General features: G+C 36.1%; 1 protein-coding gene and 1 long non-coding RNA gene across 3 annotated transcripts in view; one reads left to right on the forward strand and one right to left on the reverse strand.

Moving 5' to 3' along the window:
* The window catches only part of LOC141410852 (uncharacterized), a 108,851-nt gene that overhangs the window by 33,662 nt on the left and 56,433 nt on the right, over positions 1 to 18,756 (forward strand). The window lies entirely within an intron of this gene.
* Emcn (endomucin) overlaps positions 1 to 18,756 on the reverse strand; it is a 122,310-nt gene that overhangs the window by 2,700 nt on the left and 100,854 nt on the right. The window contains exons 7-12 of one of the 2 annotated variants that reach the window (XR_012435624.1): positions 18,582 to 18,635; positions 16,772 to 16,867; positions 13,278 to 13,302; positions 12,136 to 12,197; positions 6,708 to 6,781; positions 387 to 440 (exon numbers count right to left, since the gene is read on the reverse strand). Coding sequence is in view for 1 of the 2 variants with exons in the window: in XM_020186414.2 (XP_020042003.1) it covers positions 6,747 to 6,781; positions 12,136 to 12,197; positions 13,278 to 13,302; positions 16,772 to 16,867; positions 18,582 to 18,635 (272 nt within the window). In the remaining variant the exon portion in view is untranslated. The remainder of the gene's footprint in view (positions 1 to 386; positions 441 to 6,707; positions 6,782 to 12,135; positions 12,198 to 13,277; positions 13,303 to 16,771; positions 16,868 to 18,581; positions 18,636 to 18,756) is intronic. The other variant, XM_020186414.2, reaches the window with a different exon arrangement.

Genomic DNA, 18,756 nt, shown 5'->3' on the forward strand with positions numbered 1-18,756 from the left:
GTCACCTGTAGCCTCACACACACCAAGCTCACATTCTGAATGGAAAATATCTCCATAGCCCACAGACATGTTCTCCATAACCCCATAATCTCAATCTCTGCTGCTACCTCCATGGTTCATACAGTCATCCAAGCTGTAAGTATAGGTACCATCTATAATCCTATTCTTCCTCATTCCCCACTGCCCATATCCAATCAGTCACCACATCTTGATATTTTTATCTCCCAGAGAGTTCTGCATTTATTCTTTCTCTTTATTGCCATCCCTTCTTTAGGTGAAGGCCTAGTAGAAGTCCTTATGATTTTCCAAAAGCGTATTGCAATAGCATCTGACATTTCGGCTTTCACTCTTGCTCCTCTTGAAATAGACTTCTGTATCAAACACACCGTGGTGTATCTCAAGTGCAGGTCTCATTACACTCCTCTTCTAGTTAATGCTCCCTATTAGTAAGAAGATACAGTACACAATCAGGGGCTTAGAGAAAAAAATGTGACTAATTAAAATATATGGGTGATATGCACGCTTTGCTTGTGTGTACTCCTCAGAGAGAAGAATCAACAGGCCACTTCTCCTTCCCAGGAAAGAGCAGCAGGTCTTTGCTTTAGCACTTTGGAGTTTTCTTTTCAGTAAAGCAAGAGCTATGTTGGTACAGAAAAGAGCAAGCAGTGTCTGGAGACTTCATTACTCCAAATGGGAAAGGGGCAGTGGCTTGAGCTGGGTGTTGTGCTGCTGATGACAGTACTAGTAGTTTGCTAGAGTCTGTGAAGATGATGATGATGATGATGCTGTGGTGTGTGTGTGTGTGTGTGTGTGTGTGTGTGTGTGTGTGTGTTTGGAGGGCAGTGGTACCAGTGGTAGAGACTATTCATGGTATGGTTGGTGGAGGCAGGTGGTCATTTGATAGGGATGCTTGTACTATTGCCTTGTATGGGGGGAAGTTGGGCATTGGCTGTCAGGTCCTGGGGGTAGCAGCCATAGAGTCCATATCAACTCATAGTATGTGGGGAACTGTAGTGCAAGGTATTTTTGATGTGCTCCCAGAGCATCTGTGGCTGGCAGGTGGTCCATCACATATAAAGCATGGCATGGCAGAGGAGAACAATAATTATAGTGATGGTTGGCAGACCAGGACACCCCTTCAAATATTAGAATAACTTTCTGGGTGTGTCTTATATCCAAAATAAATAAGAACTTGTTTATGACATTAATGAAAGAGAAAAGTTACTGCTCATCCTCACCTGTGAAGTCTGCTAAGGTTTACACTGGGAAGTAAGTCCTCCCATGATATACGCTACTTCAGCTTCATTTCCCAGTTCTGTTGGCATTGAACTGCATTCTGTAGGCCAGGGCTCTCTAAGTAGCTTATTGTGTACGATCAGATTGGTTTCAAAAATGTGTAATCAGCTACAAATTCATAGTTTTAGAAATGTAATTACATGTTGTAGCAATATCAGTGTGCTATAACAACTTGTAGACATTTCATCATTTGTTTATATAACATCCTGTTTCACAATTTTCTTTACTCATTCTGTTCCATGTGCCTAGAAAATCTTTCCTTTTTTCACCTAGGCCACTTTTTAAAAACTGTTCTATAAGTCTCAGCTTAATACCATATCTAAGGAATTTGCCATCAAACTTCTGAGTACCCTATCTGTCTTTACATACCATTATCTTATCATTTACCTTATTATATAAAAAGTGTGTTCCTTATGTGAATTCCTCCCCACTTGTACAAGCTCCTCGAGAACAGAAACTTTGTAATATTGCTTTTTATACCTGGCCTAGTACTTGGCAAGAAGTAAGGTTCTATCACTTTAAGTTCAACTGAGTCATACACCTCTATAGATTAGTTTTCCAGTGAAGTCACAAGTTTATAGCATAGTTCAACTAGGTAAACATCTGGATTTGTGTGTAATATTCATAATGACTCTTCTAACCATTTTATCGAAGATCGGCAACCCACTGGAGTTTTGCTAGCATGAATTCCACATTGAGAATCTTTCTTAACAAATGAATCTTGGCTTGTTAGACTGAGTATGTGGCTTAGTGGGAGAGCACTTGCCTAAGCATCCATGAGGACTTAAGTTTGGTCAGCAGCATCACAAAAAATGCATTATGCTTCATTAATGATTTTTTTCATTAGTTGATAGTTTCAGTTTGTATATCTTTACCAGTATCAGTACTTTCCTTCTTTCATGAGGTCTTGTACCTCTAAGACTTTGTGTGGGTTTAATTAACGGAGATAGAAGACTTAATGGTAACTGGATCCCACACAACACAAAATTTTGCAAATCTGTGATTTTTATAATGAATAAATGATTCTATCACAAGTTTTCACAACAGGTTTCTTTAACACTAATGACAACACTTAACAAATAAAGAATCACAATATTTAAGAGAAAAGCTCATTTTGTTCTGGTTTTAAAGGTGAAGAAGCCAGTGTAAAACATCATGAAGACATTTGTTCAAGGCTGTAGAGTCATATCAGAGGATAAATGTCTTAGGATTCTTCCTTTTAGTCCTTGTTATTGCATTTTAAAAATGAAGGAAGAAGGAAGAATAATTGAAAAACATATTAACCTTCTCTGGAAGTTCACAAAGATTTTTAGATTGTAATTTAAAAAATTACAGAAGAACAGTGAATTGGATATGAGAATAGTTAACATTCCTCCTTGCTGAGGGTTCATGGACTGGCAACTTCATACAAACCACTAGGCTTCCCTATTCTTCCCAGTTCTTCATTGGTCTGAAAGTCTCTTCCTTGCTCAGCCTGACAGCTGTCTTGGAACAGAATGGAGATGAGGGACAAGCAGGTAGCAACAGCCACCTCCCTGACAATAGCAATAACTGGTCACAGAGCTCACAGATGACTGTCTATTCAGTTGTAAAATTACTTTTCTTTGTTTAATTTTATATCTTGCACATGTTTGCATGCTATTAAAATTGTCTTAAGGATTATTTTTACTAGTTGTGTAATGTCAAGACAGACAATTTCCATATAATTGGATATTTAGGGTATTTTTAAATGTTTGCTATCATTCTTTGTCTATTAATCATTAATCACATTTTAAATAATTGCTTTATAAAAATTTCTGTAAAATGAAGTTACTAGGTGACAAATGTGAACAGTTTGTTTCTTAGTAAATACTACATTAATTAAGTGTTGTCAAATGATTGATCCAATATACACTTGAAAATGTGGCATATAAAACCATTTGCTCTACTAGTATGAGTTGTTTTTGCTGTACTAGGATTTGAACTCAGGGCCTACACCTTGAGTCACTCCGTTAGCCTTTTGTTTTGTGAGGAGTTTTTTTGGAGATAGGGTCTCATGAACTATTTGCCTGAGCTGGCTTTGAACTGCAATTTTCCTAATCTCTGCCTCCCGAGTAGCTAGGATTATAGGAGTAAGCCACTGGTGCCTGGCTGATTTTTAAAAATTGGAATAAAAACCTCAAGCAAGTAGATAGGTTGATGTGTCTTAATTCACACTTTTGTCACTAGTCATACAGGAATCCTAGTTTTATATTACCATTTCTGTTTCTTCATCTGTGATTTGCCTGTTCATGGCCTTTGTTCATTTTCCTATTATTTCTTAACTTATATAAACTTCTTTGTATATTTAAGATATTAATTTGACCTTATATTTGTCACATACATATTCCCAAATTTGTTTATAGTTTTCTTTATAATTTTTTATGTCTGGAAGTTTTAAGTCATGGTGTAATAGAATTCCTATCGTTTCCATTAAATTTCCTATTTTGATATGTTTTTGAATGTTGTTAATAAATTAGACAATAAAACATAATTTTTATGCTGCTTCTTTCATTTTTTACATTTAGTTCTTTATACGTCTTCCCCCATATGGATATCATTAATGTCCCTGCCCCCATACTCACGGTTAACCAGTTTGCTCATAACATTTACAGACATTGATAAGAAAGGAATGTACTTTACCTGCTCCTCATATTTACTAAGAAATCCTGGCCCTGGAGAAGTTCAGTGTAACAGCAAATGATACCCTTAAGCTATGTCATTCTTGTTACACCTTGTCATAAGAGAATTGATCCCAGAAAAGATGTCAGGACACATTTTACCTGCAGATGAGCACTAATAAGTTTAGAAATGGGTACAATAAATATATCACCCATCTTTGATTCTAGTGACCTTCAACCTTATCTCAATGATTTTTAGCACAAATATCTATTTTGAGGGTGCCACCAGCTATTTTTGAAGATGGAATCACTTTTATTCTCATAGCTAGGATCAAAGTGAATTATATAGAAAAAGTTTAAGCTTAAATCATACTGTTTTTGAATTCTAAATATTATGGTCCCTAAGTATAGTCATAAATCTGTAATGGAAGAGTAATATTTTTTGAAACCTCTATCAACCTACAGACTTTAGGATGAGTTTGAATTAATGAGCCAGCATCAATCATGCCCACTTAGCTGTTTATTTTTCTCTAATTGTTTTCTTAACAATTGTTAAGAATTAGTAAGAATTCTTACTAATTGTTCATCTAGTAGATTAACTCTTTGCAGAAGACAAGGATCATAGCTCATAAGAATCATAGCTGTCTGCCCTGCCAAATTATATTAAATAGAATTATTGGCACAAAGGTAACCTATCTGGACAAATAGAAGATCAGTATATGAAGCAGCAAGCATCAAATTTATCTAGAATCTTATTTTGAGATGGATTTTTCTTGTCCTTTTTTGTTTTGTTTTTACAGTACTGAGGTTAGAACTCAGGGCCTTGTATATGCTAGGCAAATACTCTACCATGGGAATACATCCTTAACCTGGAAAATATAACATAGGTGATTATTTCTTTATTATACCTTGCGGTTGCATAGAGATTCAAAGACTTTTTATTTAGTTGTACTGGGGTTGAATTTAGGGCTGTGCACTTACTAGGCACACACTCTACCACCTGAGTCACTCTGCCAGACAAAGATTCAAAGACTTCTTTACTTCTTTCCCTAACTCTTCCAAGTCTGACAAATACATTGCTATTAATTCTGAATCTCTGAGTTGATAGTTGACAACCTAGAAGGTAATTAGTCATTGGTTATTAAATTCCCAGTACAGTGATAGAAATAAGTATGTGAATGAAAAAAGCGAGGCAGATAGACAATACAATTGACAGTTGTCAAACTTGTTTCTTCCCATTAGTTTCTGGTCTTTACTCTTCAGAACATGGTTATACAATTCCAAAATTACACAGAAGAATGACAAAAGTAATGTGCTTCTACAAATCAAAATCTGTGAAATCAGTGGCTAGGAATATTTTTTAAAGCACAAAAATGGAAAGAAATGGGAGTTGGGCAATTCTTTTATTAACTTGCCTCACCTCCAATACAGTTTCTATTTTTCTTTTTCTCAACCTAAGAGAGTTTATTTTTCTCCAAATTGGAAAGTTACTTTCCACATTTTGAGCATTTGGTAATCCAGAAAGCATCCCTTTACTAGCCACTGGGCTGTGAAGAAACCACAGATGGCTTGAAAGGAAACTTTTCATAGTTAAGCCGGGTCAACATGTCTCCACACCCAGCTTCTCAAAGTTGGCACCGAAACATGTCCGTTACAAAAGGAAGGATAAACTCCCATGTTCTTTTCATTCTAATGTACCCCTCATTGTTGCCTACAGAGGGATGGAAGTCTGACACTGATGCACGTTGCCTGGATAGGCACTCTCTGCCTCTGTCTTCTGCTACTGGACAGAGAAGCATGGCAAGCACCATTTATTCAACAAGCAATGACTGAGTGTCTATAATAGCACCATATTAGTAGCTGGGCAACAGATACAGGTAGTGAACAAGACAATGATATTCCTCACTCTGAATGCTTTCCTCATTGTGATCAACCATTCTGGACAGGTAGCATTGATTAGTTCTTTTGTTTTTTTATTGCCTATTTCAAAGGACAGATTCTTCTGTAGGTTCTACAAGGCATCAAGCATTAATTATGAGAGCATTTGCTTTCATTGAGACACCTACAAGGCTCTGTCCATCACTTGGTTTTATAGCAAATGACTATGTGACCAGTTGAGTATAAGAAATGTCAACTGAGGCTGCATTTGCATGTTTATACACCTTGTTCAAGGTGTTTGGTGCACATGTCTGTAGTTCCTAGATTGGGTGGGGGGGGGAGAGAGAGAGAGAGAAAGAGAGAGAGAGAGAGAGGAGAATCATAATATAACCATCAAAAGAGGGAAAGCAATTGGATCTTCTACTAAGTTTCTCTGGACTCCTGGCCTGGAGCCAACCTGTGGTTGTGATGTCCATCCTTACTTTAATGTAGCTCCTGTACTATATCCTTTTCCTGCAATGAACTGCAAATTTGCAAGCACAGCCATCATTAAGCTATGGAAACTTGTCTAACTGCCACAGCAAGTGTGTGTTTACTGACCCAGGTAAAGACAGACTGCATTGATAAGGAGACATTATTATCAGGCCAGAAGAGTGAATTGTGTTGTTCCTTAGACAGGTAGGGCAATTGGAAGAATCTACAACCACCAAGACATCCATTTTTCTGCCAACTTTTCTTAGGATTTGTTTTTAGACAAATAGACAATGGTGATTTTACTGACACAAACCATTAACTTTTCAGGTTTTAAAAGTTTAAAAAAATAATCCAAGGTGCAGCAGGCTAAGAAAAACAGATATTAATGAGTATCTCAGTGAACAGAATTAGGAAACTTACATATTTATTGCTCAGGTGTAGGGAGCATTCATCAAGCTGTCAGTTCTTGGTTTTTCCTTGTGCAGAGTGCTCACCTAACAACAGAAGATAGGTTTTGATCTACATGCTCAGGCAGTGACTAAGGATGAAAACAAAGTTTCTTGGCTTAAAATATTTTTTTTCAAGGGAAGTTCAATTTCCCTGCAAGATTGTCATTAAAATTACAATTTGCCTCTTGGTATTGCCTGGAAATTATTCACCAAGATTTATGAGCTTTCTTCAGCCATCATCCATTTCCACCCTACAGGAGCCATTCTAACTAACTTCCTGGAGGTGGGGGTGTGGATGGAGAGACTTAACAACTGAGACACCCTGGGGGCTGCATTATTGATTTTTGCTTGTTACATGAGTAGGCTCTACCTTAGCAAACCCATATCATATGTTTAAAGTGCCATTTTATCAGGAAGCTATTCTTGAGTCCTTCTGTTTAAATAATTCAATGAGAGTTTTGAGAAACAATTTATCTGCCAACATGAAGACTTTGCTCACATTCAGCGCAGCACAAGTGATATTATTCCAAATTGTAGTGATATTCTACCACCTAATATAAAGATAAACATATTAACTGAGAATGATGGAAGCTGAGAGACCCCAAGCACTTCTCACATGCCGCTGAATTCCTGACCAATATATTTCATCTTACCCTAATCCTTCAGGTAAAATCAAATACCAACATCAATCACACTCTAAGGAAGCAACATTGGTGAGAATCTCCAGCTTATAGAGTAAATGCCATCATTTTGCTACAGCTTTTTCTGCCAGTAGGTAGGTTAGGATATCTGTCTTCTGGGGACTCTGTAGATGTTACCAGTTACTCGAAGTCACAACAATAATAAGTAGTGCCAGAGACACAGGAGAATAGACCTTGAACTCTTCTATATGCCTAGTCCTGTGCTCTGAGAGCTGCTGGGCACAGTGTGACAGTCCTTCCAGCTCCCACCCTATCACCATCTTTTGCTCACTATTGTTGATTTTGCTAAAGGCACAACACTTTTCTGGAACCCATGGCTATGAAGTATGGAAATGAGAAGTAAGCAAAATAAACTTTTGTTTAACCTCCACTATCTCACAGAGGTCATGTAAAGTAAATCATGTGACAATCATCACAATTCTTAATACCTTCCTTTAAGGTCTATCTAATGAAGAATAGACGCTAGAATAGACACTGTGAGAAAGATTCAATAGCAGTATAATTTCAGTAACAGTTCCTATAATGATAGCTATGGTAAAAGCAAATGAAACACACATAGACCTGGAGAAAAAACAACTGGGAGGAAATATACCAAATGTCAGTAGTAGTTGCACCAAGGTTGTGTTTCACAGGTAATTTAAAATTCTATTGTGGCCTGCCGAAATAGCTCTGTCAGGAGAGTGTTAGACTGAAGATATAAAATTCTATCGTGCACTCTATTTTCTTCTGTTTTGTGTTATGCACAATGTGGCCAAGTTTTAAAATGATAGTTTATGCCATAAAGAATAGTACATGTAATTAATGCATATTAATTTGCCAAAGTAAAGGAAGCCTTGGTAGAAATGCAGAGCATGAACCAAATAGTGAAGGGCTGAGAACACAGAAGATAAATCTATGCATGGCTTTTAAATCTGTGAATGTTTTGCTCAGTTCATATCTTCTTGTTAGTAAATTTTGTTTGTTAAAATAAATACTCAAAAAAGTAAAAACATGAGTATGCATTTAATGAGCAATTACCACAGTATACTAATTAGTACTGGTGTGGTAGTGATGCACTAATAATGTGTAATTACCATGTTGGAGAGGAAGGGAGAGTGAGTACAACAAGGGAGTGCAAAGGACTGTGTTCTTCCTCTTTCAGAAGAGCTGGGGTTGAGGGAGGAAGACAGGAGAAATGATGGATGAAATCCTGGGGTATGTATTAAAAACTGAGCTGGAGAAGGCTAGAGAGGCTAACACATCATGGAAGTCCTTATAGATGTGCTAAGGGCTTTGAACTTAATCTTAGGTGACAAGTATTTATCAGCATTTTCTAAGCAATGAAATATCATAATGAATTCAGATCTGTATTGCCTTGCTCCCAGTGGTTCAAAAATCTATGTTTTGAAACTAAATTCAGTGATAGAGTGTTTTCTTTCTTGTATGTAATTATGCATTCTCTAAGTAGTTTAAACAGTTTCTTTTATAATGCTTAGAGCCTTACATATTAAACATATATTACATATATGTTACATATATTATGTATAATGTATAATATATGTATAATATGTTACATATATTAACTTTATGAGATGTAGCATGAGAATCATGTTTAAAATACATCATGTCAATGTCACACATATATTTTGCAGTCAACTATGGTGATGTTTAACTTGGCAAGATTTCTTATTAGAGCCAAGTGGGAGGTGATATGTCCTCACAAAGAAATCTTTGATCTGTCACACTCAGTGTTCAATTTTTTTTGAAAGCACATGCTTATTACTCTGTAATAGGTTTTTTCTTTTATATTAAAGAAAGTTCTAAATTTAAACATGGATGGGTTACATTTTCAGTGAAAGGCCCTGCTTAAAGAGAACAGACTTAGAGAAAGAAGGAAGTATGGATGGATGAACACCAAGACCTAATCAGCAGAGGAGGATTTGGGAGTAAGAAAATATCTTCCCAGGAAAAATGACTGCCAGTGAAACCATGGCTCATCAAGCCTTCTAGAAACTCAGAAAATTTAGCATCCACTGGCATTTTCCCTGAAGTGGATTGCTACAAAGGTCTGTTTCCTTGGAAACATTGTTTATTGGCCTCTACAGTGACATAATTCATTTTGAGATAAAAGTCCAGAGTTTCTATATTGAAGTAATGACCATTCCAAAGAATTGTGATGGTCACTGAAGTACAAATTTCATTGTACTACCTACTTATGTATATCAATTAACACCATATTTCTTAGACCTTGAAACAAACAAGGTCCTTAATTTATAAGAACCATCGATTCTGATTGGTAAGTGGTTAGACATCTGTTCTATCAAATGATTTTTGTATTTTAAAAAGCTTTAAAAATGTTTTTATAGGTGAAAGTATGAAAACTGGGCAAGACCTCTAAACTTATATGAAATCTATTTTCAGGTTTTATCCTCATTATATTTTAGGAAAGATGTCATTATTGGCCCTGAGATATTAGATAAAAAATAATTTTACTAATGTAACTTCTGCTAAGTGTGGTAAGCATACTTTTAGAAACAAAACATATTTGAATAAGTTTTGAAAGATAGTGGGAAGGGATTTGATTGAGAAAACTTAAGGAGCAATAGAGTCTCAATAATCATAGACCAGTAAAAGCTGTGGTAGTCCAAAGATTGTTTGGAGATTATTAAGCTTTAGGTTACTAATTTGAGCTATTAACATCTACTGTGAATCATCAATTTCAGTTTTGCTCTATCACCATATATTTCCATGATAACACACAGGGGCGATATTTTGAAGATTATTTTGTTGAAAGCAGTGTGATTCTTAAATAGATGCTGCAAAAATAAAAGTAATGGTATATCCTATTATTTCCACAAGAAGGTCTCCCTCTTAGACCTGTGACCCGACAAGTCCTTTAGAAAGCAAAGGAAGCACACTTAGCATGAAAAAGAAAGAAAGAAAGCTATCCACCATGGGCTACTCTACCTATTACTGTAGTCACTACCAGGGTGGGAGAGAACATAGGTAGAATTTTCCCTGGGCCCTAAAGAATTGTCTGCTCTTCAACTCATAGTCAAAAAGCAAGAGGAGTTCTTTGGATTTTCCCTCCAGAAAACCATGATTCTGGTGTCAGGTGTCATTTCCCTAGAAATGGGTGTAGAATACTGAGGTGGTCCTGATCCCACTTCCCTCCACAGGGGGAAACATAGCTCTTATGCAGCATCCAGCTCCTACCCCAAGAGCTTAGGAGACTGTAGAGCATGAGGTTGAATTCCCTTAAGGGGATAAAGAGAACATGCATGAAATTACCATGATGCTTGCTTGCAAACCACAGCTAGGTTCTGATAACTTCTTGATCAGTGTTCTAGGCATGCTAGGGTCCCTCATGAGCTGACTCAAGATTAATCCACATATAAGCTTCTGTTTTCCCTCACCTAGTAGAATAGGCCTGGCTGTTTACTCAAGGCTGGTGAGTAGCCATGAGAAACTTATGAGTGGATTCTAACTACTCTATGAATGATTATTTGCTCCTTTGCTTTTTTTAAATGGGGTTACTCTGGAGAGAAAGAATAGTGTGGGCATACAGGAAACATATGTACCAAAGAGGTTAAGAGATACAAGAAGGAAAGCGTTCCCTCTGGCTCACAGGAGAGGTCGGGTGAGTCTGTGCTGGCTTTGGGGGTCCATGCTCTTCAAGTCTTCAATTTGCTTGCTGTACTTTGTTCTAGACTGAATGTCCTGCATGAAATTGGAACCACAACCAGACTTTGATAGCTTGTTTTTTTGGTTGTTGTTTTGTTTTGTTTTTTTGATTTGGGGCAATATTTATAGCTTTTTGAATTACAAAATTATTTTTAGCTATGGAAACATTTATAGTGTAGTTTATCATTCCATTGCTCTCACTATGCATAACATATATATTCTGGGACTATTTTAAAGAAGCAAAATTTGGGGGATTGAATATTACAAATGTATAAGTACCTTGATATTTATAGTTACAAGGATCATTTTTGAAACTTATAATTTCAGTGATATCAATGTTTTAAATGTTTGCTCTACTCAAAAAAAGAAAAAACTCTGTGCTTTTTATTTTTAAAATCTATCTAGAATCTCATTTTTTATTGTTTATAATTTATAAAATGTAACTGATATAAATTATATTCATATCTTGAAAGACTTTTATACTTCAAATCAAATAAATATAACTAAGAAATTAGAAAAATGCAGATTTTATCAACTGGAAATTGTGCTTTATCTTTATTGGGAAGTTCAACTAAAATTATATGAAATAATATGGAACATTATTTGCATTTTAATTGACTGATAGATTCTGGTTCCAATTTACTATATACAGCCATTGCCAAAAACGAAACAAAACAACAGTAATGATGTTTTAAAAATCATTAACAAAATGATTTGTTACTGTTAACAAAATTAATGTTCTTTCTGCCAAATCTGCAGGATAAGAAATTTTCCAATCATCACTTATTCATTAGAACACATCTAGGTATCTGTAGAAAGCAACCACTAATAGCCAGATAGTCCAATAATCTTATAAAAACTATATTTCAGGGGCTCATTGTTCCTTCATATAAGAAATCTGTACTTATTGAGAGTTACTGATTGACTATTTCTAAAGAATTTATGCTCTTTTGGTTATTTTTCACATGAACAAAATCCAAAGTTATAGTTAGATTTCAAAATGGCCATTTTTCATCTCATAGTTTGGAAACTTACCAGAGTCGTGAGAAATTGTTTTAACAGTGAGTAGCTTCACACTCTCTTTATCAGACTGAGGTCTATTTGAAACAGAAAGCAGTAAGTTAGCACTATAGTCTTTAGTGCTGTGCTTCTATGGAAAACCTGTGCTTATTCACATATAAATAAGTGTACTTTTTTAAAACATCATTTTCCAATTCTTTAGGAATCAAGCCAAAAATCCCCATCACTCTGATATAGCACTGATTCTCAGCTAACATAAGTAAGTATCACTTGGATGATAAGGGAACTCTTATTACAAGATCCACATTGCGTAAGTGTCCATTTCTAAATTATGAGATGGGAGATATAGAAATGTTTCCAAACCTTTTGGGCTGATGCTGACTTCTGGGGATATTCCTTTCCATGAGGTCCTGAGACACTGCAGTGCAAGTATCTGAACTGTCTATTTTAACCAACAGTTCCCACCTATCCCTTCCCAGATTCAAACATCTTCAAACCCTTGGGCATCTCAAGAGCCTCCATTTCTAATCCAGATTGGTAGGTGATCTAGGGATATTTCTAATACTTGCAATGTAATGAAATTCAAAACTACAATTTGCAGGCTTCAAATTCAGACCAACAAAGACAACTTCACCACAGAATTTGTTTTTGACTTGAAAGCATTTCATCATGTCCCTTTGTATCATCTTGGTTACAACAGTTGCCTGGATTGCTAACAAGTGCTTTGTTTATTTTGCCAAAGTCAACACAGAATGATCATCTTCTGTTAAGGAAAAGCCAGTCAGAACTGGCTCAACACACAGGCACAATTTTCCCCTACCTGGTAAGTATGCTGATCCTTCACTGGAAAACCATCTTAAAACTCTAGCAATATTTTTTATGCTATTTTTCCCTCAGTGATATGTCCATTCTTGTACTTTCTCATTTCATCTTTTTATTTCCCATTTTATCATTCCATCCATTCTTAAAGAGCAATCTTCCAGCAGTTGGAATTTCTCTGTTAAATAGAGAGAGCTCTGACAAACAACCAAACACTATAGATGGTACTTTCTACACAACTGGAAAAAGAAAAAAGCCAACACTTTCCCTCTATGAACTGTAGGGTCAGAACTGCCTGGAAGAAAAAGAAAGAAAGAAAGTGATGTGGCCTTACTTACTGATCATGTCCATTTTCTGGTGTGCCTAGGAAAGGAAAGAATTGTTATTAAACTTCACACCCCTACTGCTCTGCTAAAACTCTTTTTCTAAAGCTAGAGGTATTTCCTTAGGTATGGTTAATATTTATCCTGGCAGTCATGGGATAGTCAGTCCTAGTTAGATCAGCTCTGCTGAACTTGGTTCTGAATTAATTTTGATCTCACAGCTTCATATTACTTTGAAAAACTACTGTCCATTATTGCACATGCCACAGACACTAGAAAATTTCAGTTTACTTAATATCTCTGAGAAACTTCTCCTCAAAGTATTGAATTACCTTTTCATAGCAAAGAACTGAATTTTCTACATTGCCTTTCTGCATTGCTCTTTCTTGGGGCAAAAATCACTATATCTGTGGTGAGTTACAATGTAAGTATTGTTTCTAATTGCATCTTAAGCTCACTAATTTAGCCTCTCAAAAGTGCCCTGCAAAATATCACTAAGGCTACTAACTGTAACTGGTCTTCTGTATACTCTGCCAGGCTGCTCACAAGGTCTGACAGAAAACACCTTTGATTCAAGTGAGAATGATTCACTCTGCACAAGGACATGCCTCTCTGGAGTGATGATGGTGGTCAAAACTTGCACTGAACTGTTTACTGTGGGGGATTAAGCAACCCCCCTTCCATTATAGTCCTGATTTTATTCCATTCTACTCAACTCCTGTCTCTTGGATTTCTTTTCAGATCTATCTAGCTCTTGTCATTGGGATATGCCCTTTGAATATAACTCTCTTGGATTTGACTGTTCTTGTTTTATATAGACCGTGGCTTCCTCAAACACTTTGGCTGCTCCTATTTCTGTCACCCAATTGATGACAATCATAACTCTTAATCCCTAGGGTTCAATTCGTGGTGCCATATCCATGGGGCCTAACTTCAAGTAGGGTTTTTTCTTTCTTCCCTTCTTTCTTTCTTCCTGCCTTTCTTTTATCCCTTTTTTGTTTCTTCCCTTCTTCCCTCTTTTCTCCTTCCTTCCTTCTTTCTTTCTTTCTTTTGTGTTACTGAGGTTAGAGCTCAAGGCTTTTTGCTTGCTAGGCAAGTACTCTACCACTTGAGACACATTCCCGGTCTTATAAGTAGGGTTTTAACAGCATTTTTTTTTATTCCAGTAAGTGTCATATACAGTATCCCCTGTGCACCTCACAGTTCTGTTCAAAATCAGTTGATGATCTATGTATGATTGTTTGAATATTTTTCCTTAACATACTGTCCTGATTAAGGTTCCTTAGCAGACAGATGTATGTCAACAGCTAACTTTCTTGCATATATACCTTGCTAACTTGTGTTAAAGCTCAGCCTGCTTCAACATTATTCAAATAAGCTTAATTTCAAATCTCTGTTCATTTTGTCTTCCAGAGAGCAGAGTGGGCTTACTAATTTTCTGAACTTAATGAAGTCTCATCCACATACTTGAAGAGTGATTAACTGCGGGTATTTAACGACTCTAGTTTAATGATAACAATGCTATAAATTCTGTTTGGAAAACAAAAGTTAGCAGTAACCAAATAGATGTGGCAAATTATATAATTGCCAAACTTGGTTTTAGAGTAATACACATCTTCAGAATAACTCTTTATAGTGGTAAGAAGTTTACACATCCAAGTATAATATGTAAACTTTTCAACAATGTCTTTTCAAATCTTCCTAAATAAAGCATTTTTTAAAATGCAAGGTGTTTTTACAAATGGAGTTCACATACTAATTTTTACCTGTCCAATATACTGAATATTCACAGGTCACAAATTAGATGGGTGATTGCCCTTCAAAAAAGAATTGGTGGCATCAAAACTTTTTAAAAATTAAGCTAATTCGTTAAAATGCTATTTCATCTCTGGAAACTGCATAATAAAATATACTTCAGATATTATTAAGAAGTTTATTCACTCAGTCCTAAAGGAAAAGGCATTGATTTATTTTCTTTTTTCCTACCTAGAACTAAAATGAACACTGCGTTTTGGTTTCCTAATTCTTCCTTGCACTGTCATGATCATCTGTCAGCTTTTTGTGAGATGCATGGTCAGTGGCTGGACTGAACAATATCCATTAGTGTCCTGGGGGCACTTTGTGCATAGAGTAAGCCAAGAATAGTGTGGCTTTTGTTCCCTATAAAAATAAGTGCTTTTTACCTTTTAACAGTTTATGAGACTTAGGTAGAAGTTTGTTAGTGAAATATTTAGGTACAAAGTAGGGAAAGGAAGCATTCTATTTTACTGGACATTTAAATTTTTAAGTCAACAAGCCTATAGTAAGGGTCTGCTGTATATTAGGTACAATGCAATGTGGACAGTGTGGTTTGTGACTTGAAAGCGTTGCCTGACTTGCAGAGGAGACAGACACAGAAAGAAGTAACTACACTACAGTATAGTGAATGATATCAAAATCTTTAGAATTAGACTTGAAACATCAGTCCATTCTCCTTGAAGAAGTGGTATGTTATAAAAAAGTACAATGAATTGGTATTTGATAAGATAAGTTGGAGCGTGTTGCAAAAGCTAAGAGATAGTCTGGACATTTCAGAAGAATGAATCTTATGGATGAAGGCAAAGACACATGATGGTGTATAACGCCACCAGGGCAGGGGTCTGGAATGAGAAGGTGGGTTGGAATACAGGTACGGTGGGGAGGGTGGGGGGCGGGGATAGCTTAGGCATGGAAGCTAAAGTGAGCAGCACAGTGGAAGAATTGAGTAAAAAGCAAGCCAAACTCCTTGGAGCAGGAAAACAACTGAATAAAGACAAGGAAATGTGACGATGGTAGAGAATTTGGTTGCTTAAAAATTTTTAATATTGGTTCATTAATTATGACAAATATCCATTCTAACATAAGATATTAATAATAAGGAAATCTAGGTGGGGAATATATGGGAATTCTTTAACTTTGCAAATTGTCTGTAAATTAAATCTATGCTAAAATAGAAATTTTATTTAAAATAAGAATAAAAATATAGCACAGTCATGGAAGATACCATAATTGGGAGGAAGCTGAGCCTTCAAGGAGGGAGATAAGTCACAGAACACTGTTCTTAAAATTATAGGATCCTAATAACTTTAGTTATAGGCTGCTAATACCTTAACAAGCCCTCCTTTTACTCTCTGTAATATAAAAGGGTGGGAAAAAATCTTGAACTATAGACCAGGCATGGCATTTTATAATCTTTACTATCATATCCCCTTGGCTACTCACAAAGTTGGGCCTATTTCATTAATGAGAATTTATCCATATTTGATAATTATATTTGAATTTATCTTTATTTTATAGCATATAATCATAATTCCTTACATTTAACCACATTCAATGAATTTCTTTGCCTTGTCTCCTCTACTTTTGTGATCAAGCAATATGGTATTTCTTTCTATATAACTTTTCATCCTTCTAACAGTCTAAGTTCAAGCTTAGACTGAGTAAATATTTATTCTCTTTTCAGGAAAACAAAATAAAACACCATTACCTACCTGGGTCTTTCTTCCGGCACATTCGATACAAACCCACCAGAACAAATACTGAAAGTGTAATAACAATCAAAGCAATAACCACCGGCAAAATAACACCTAAAAAGTATTGGAAACAGTGTCAATTAGAGTAGCTACTGAAGTTCTTATAGACAGGTTACTAACGAAGCAAAAGCATGCATACTTTCTTTCTTCTTTGAACATCATTCGATTAAGAATACCATATTTTAGGCAAAGACTTATCTGACTAGAGGTTTGCTCTAGTTGTCATTTCTGACATATCCACTTGATGTCAGTCTTGCAGCCTTTCTGAAACAAACTTTGAAATCTCAGGGAGATCTCTCCCCCATTTTTCTGGAGATTGGGGGAGTGAGGAGACAGAAGACTAGAGGGGAAGTGTTCTCTAGGGTATAGCTAGAATCACATTCTCTCTATTATATTTTTTAGTATCTTATAATAAAGTTACTCAAGAAAACATAGCTCATTTGGGACTGCTGTGGTCCTAATGCCAGTTTTCTAAAAACACTCACAGATATCCTATTTTATTGTCTAAAACTAGAAAGCACATAAAATAACATTAAGATGTCACATTGGATATGAGCTAAAGAAAGTGAACATCATAGTTCAAGAGAGGTGTGCATGTGTGTGCACGTGTCTCTATCGGGAGGGTGTTGCCGTGATAACTCAGGGTGAGTTTTTCCTGTTTTTTGTTAAGGGGAGAGTTATTGTTCTTTAAAAATTTATCCGCCTCTTTTTCCTGATAGTTGTTTCCCATGTTGAAAGTACAGCAATGAAAGCAAAGAAGCTGTTACAGGAACACAGTTAGTCGGCTAGAAGTTAAGGTTACATCTTTGTTAGGCATTCTTATCTGCTCCTCACATGGCTATCAGGGGTGACAATGGTTCCCCAATTCATTAGTAAGGTGGTTTACACTTCCCCTGTCAGGATTAAATATTTGCTTTTTGTTCATTCTGCTGATTTCTTTTCTTTTTCAGGAATACTAGGGCTTGAATTCAGGGCCTGTACTTGCTAGACAAACACTGTATCACTTCAGCCATGCCTCAAGCCCTTTTTGCTTTAGTTATTTTTCAGATAACATCTCATGTTTTTGCTCAGGGCCATCTTGGGACTGCAATCTTCCTACTTGTGGCCTGCTTAGCTGGAATTACAACCATGTTCCACCATGCCTGGCTTATTTTTTTGAGATGGGATCTCACTTACTGGTTGTCCAGGCTAGCCTTGAACCCATGATCTTTCTGATCTCTGCCTCTCTGCTGATTTTGTAATAGATCTTGAGTTAGGTCATTAGTGTCATATATATATACCATATAGCATATATATGTTTTAGCTTAAATGGAATGTTTCTTGAAGGCCATTATTAACATTAAGATAATGCTCTGTCAAGGGGAAAAATCTGTGGGTTTTTTTGTAATTTATTACTTAAAAATACTTAATTGACAAATAAGATGGAATAAATTCAAGGTACACAGCATACTGCTTTGGGCACAATTCATTGGTATAGGGCCTTCCCGTTGACTTGTCTCAATCTAGCCCCATCAAGTTATCCTTGGCTTTTGATGATAACTGCTTAGCAGTAAGGTTAGAAAGAAATTGCCAAGGTGTGCTAATTAAGATGGGATTTATAGGACATTCTCAAATCAGGCAGCTGTTAATATCGTATTATAACAGAATTGCAGGTTAAGTAAAGTTAAGAAAAGGTTCTCCATAACCTAATCCCTTCCCTCTATAAATCACTCAAGCATTCATATTCTGCACATCTACTACCACAGACAGAGATGTGTACGTTACTCACTGGAAGAAGAGGGAATGTTTGATGAAGAGGTTGCATTTTTTCCATCCTTGGTACCTGTAATTTTAACAAAGAAAAAAAAAACAAAAACAAGTCACCTTTGGTTAATGTGTGCCAATTCTCACAATACTGCCTTTGCTTCCGCGAAAGGAGATACCTCTGATTTATAGGCATGGTA

The sequence above is a fragment of the Castor canadensis genome, chromosome 9 (assembly GCF_047511655.1).
Source record: "Castor canadensis chromosome 9, mCasCan1.hap1v2, whole genome shotgun sequence".
NCBI classification, from domain to species: Eukaryota; Metazoa; Chordata; class Mammalia; order Rodentia; family Castoridae; genus Castor; species Castor canadensis.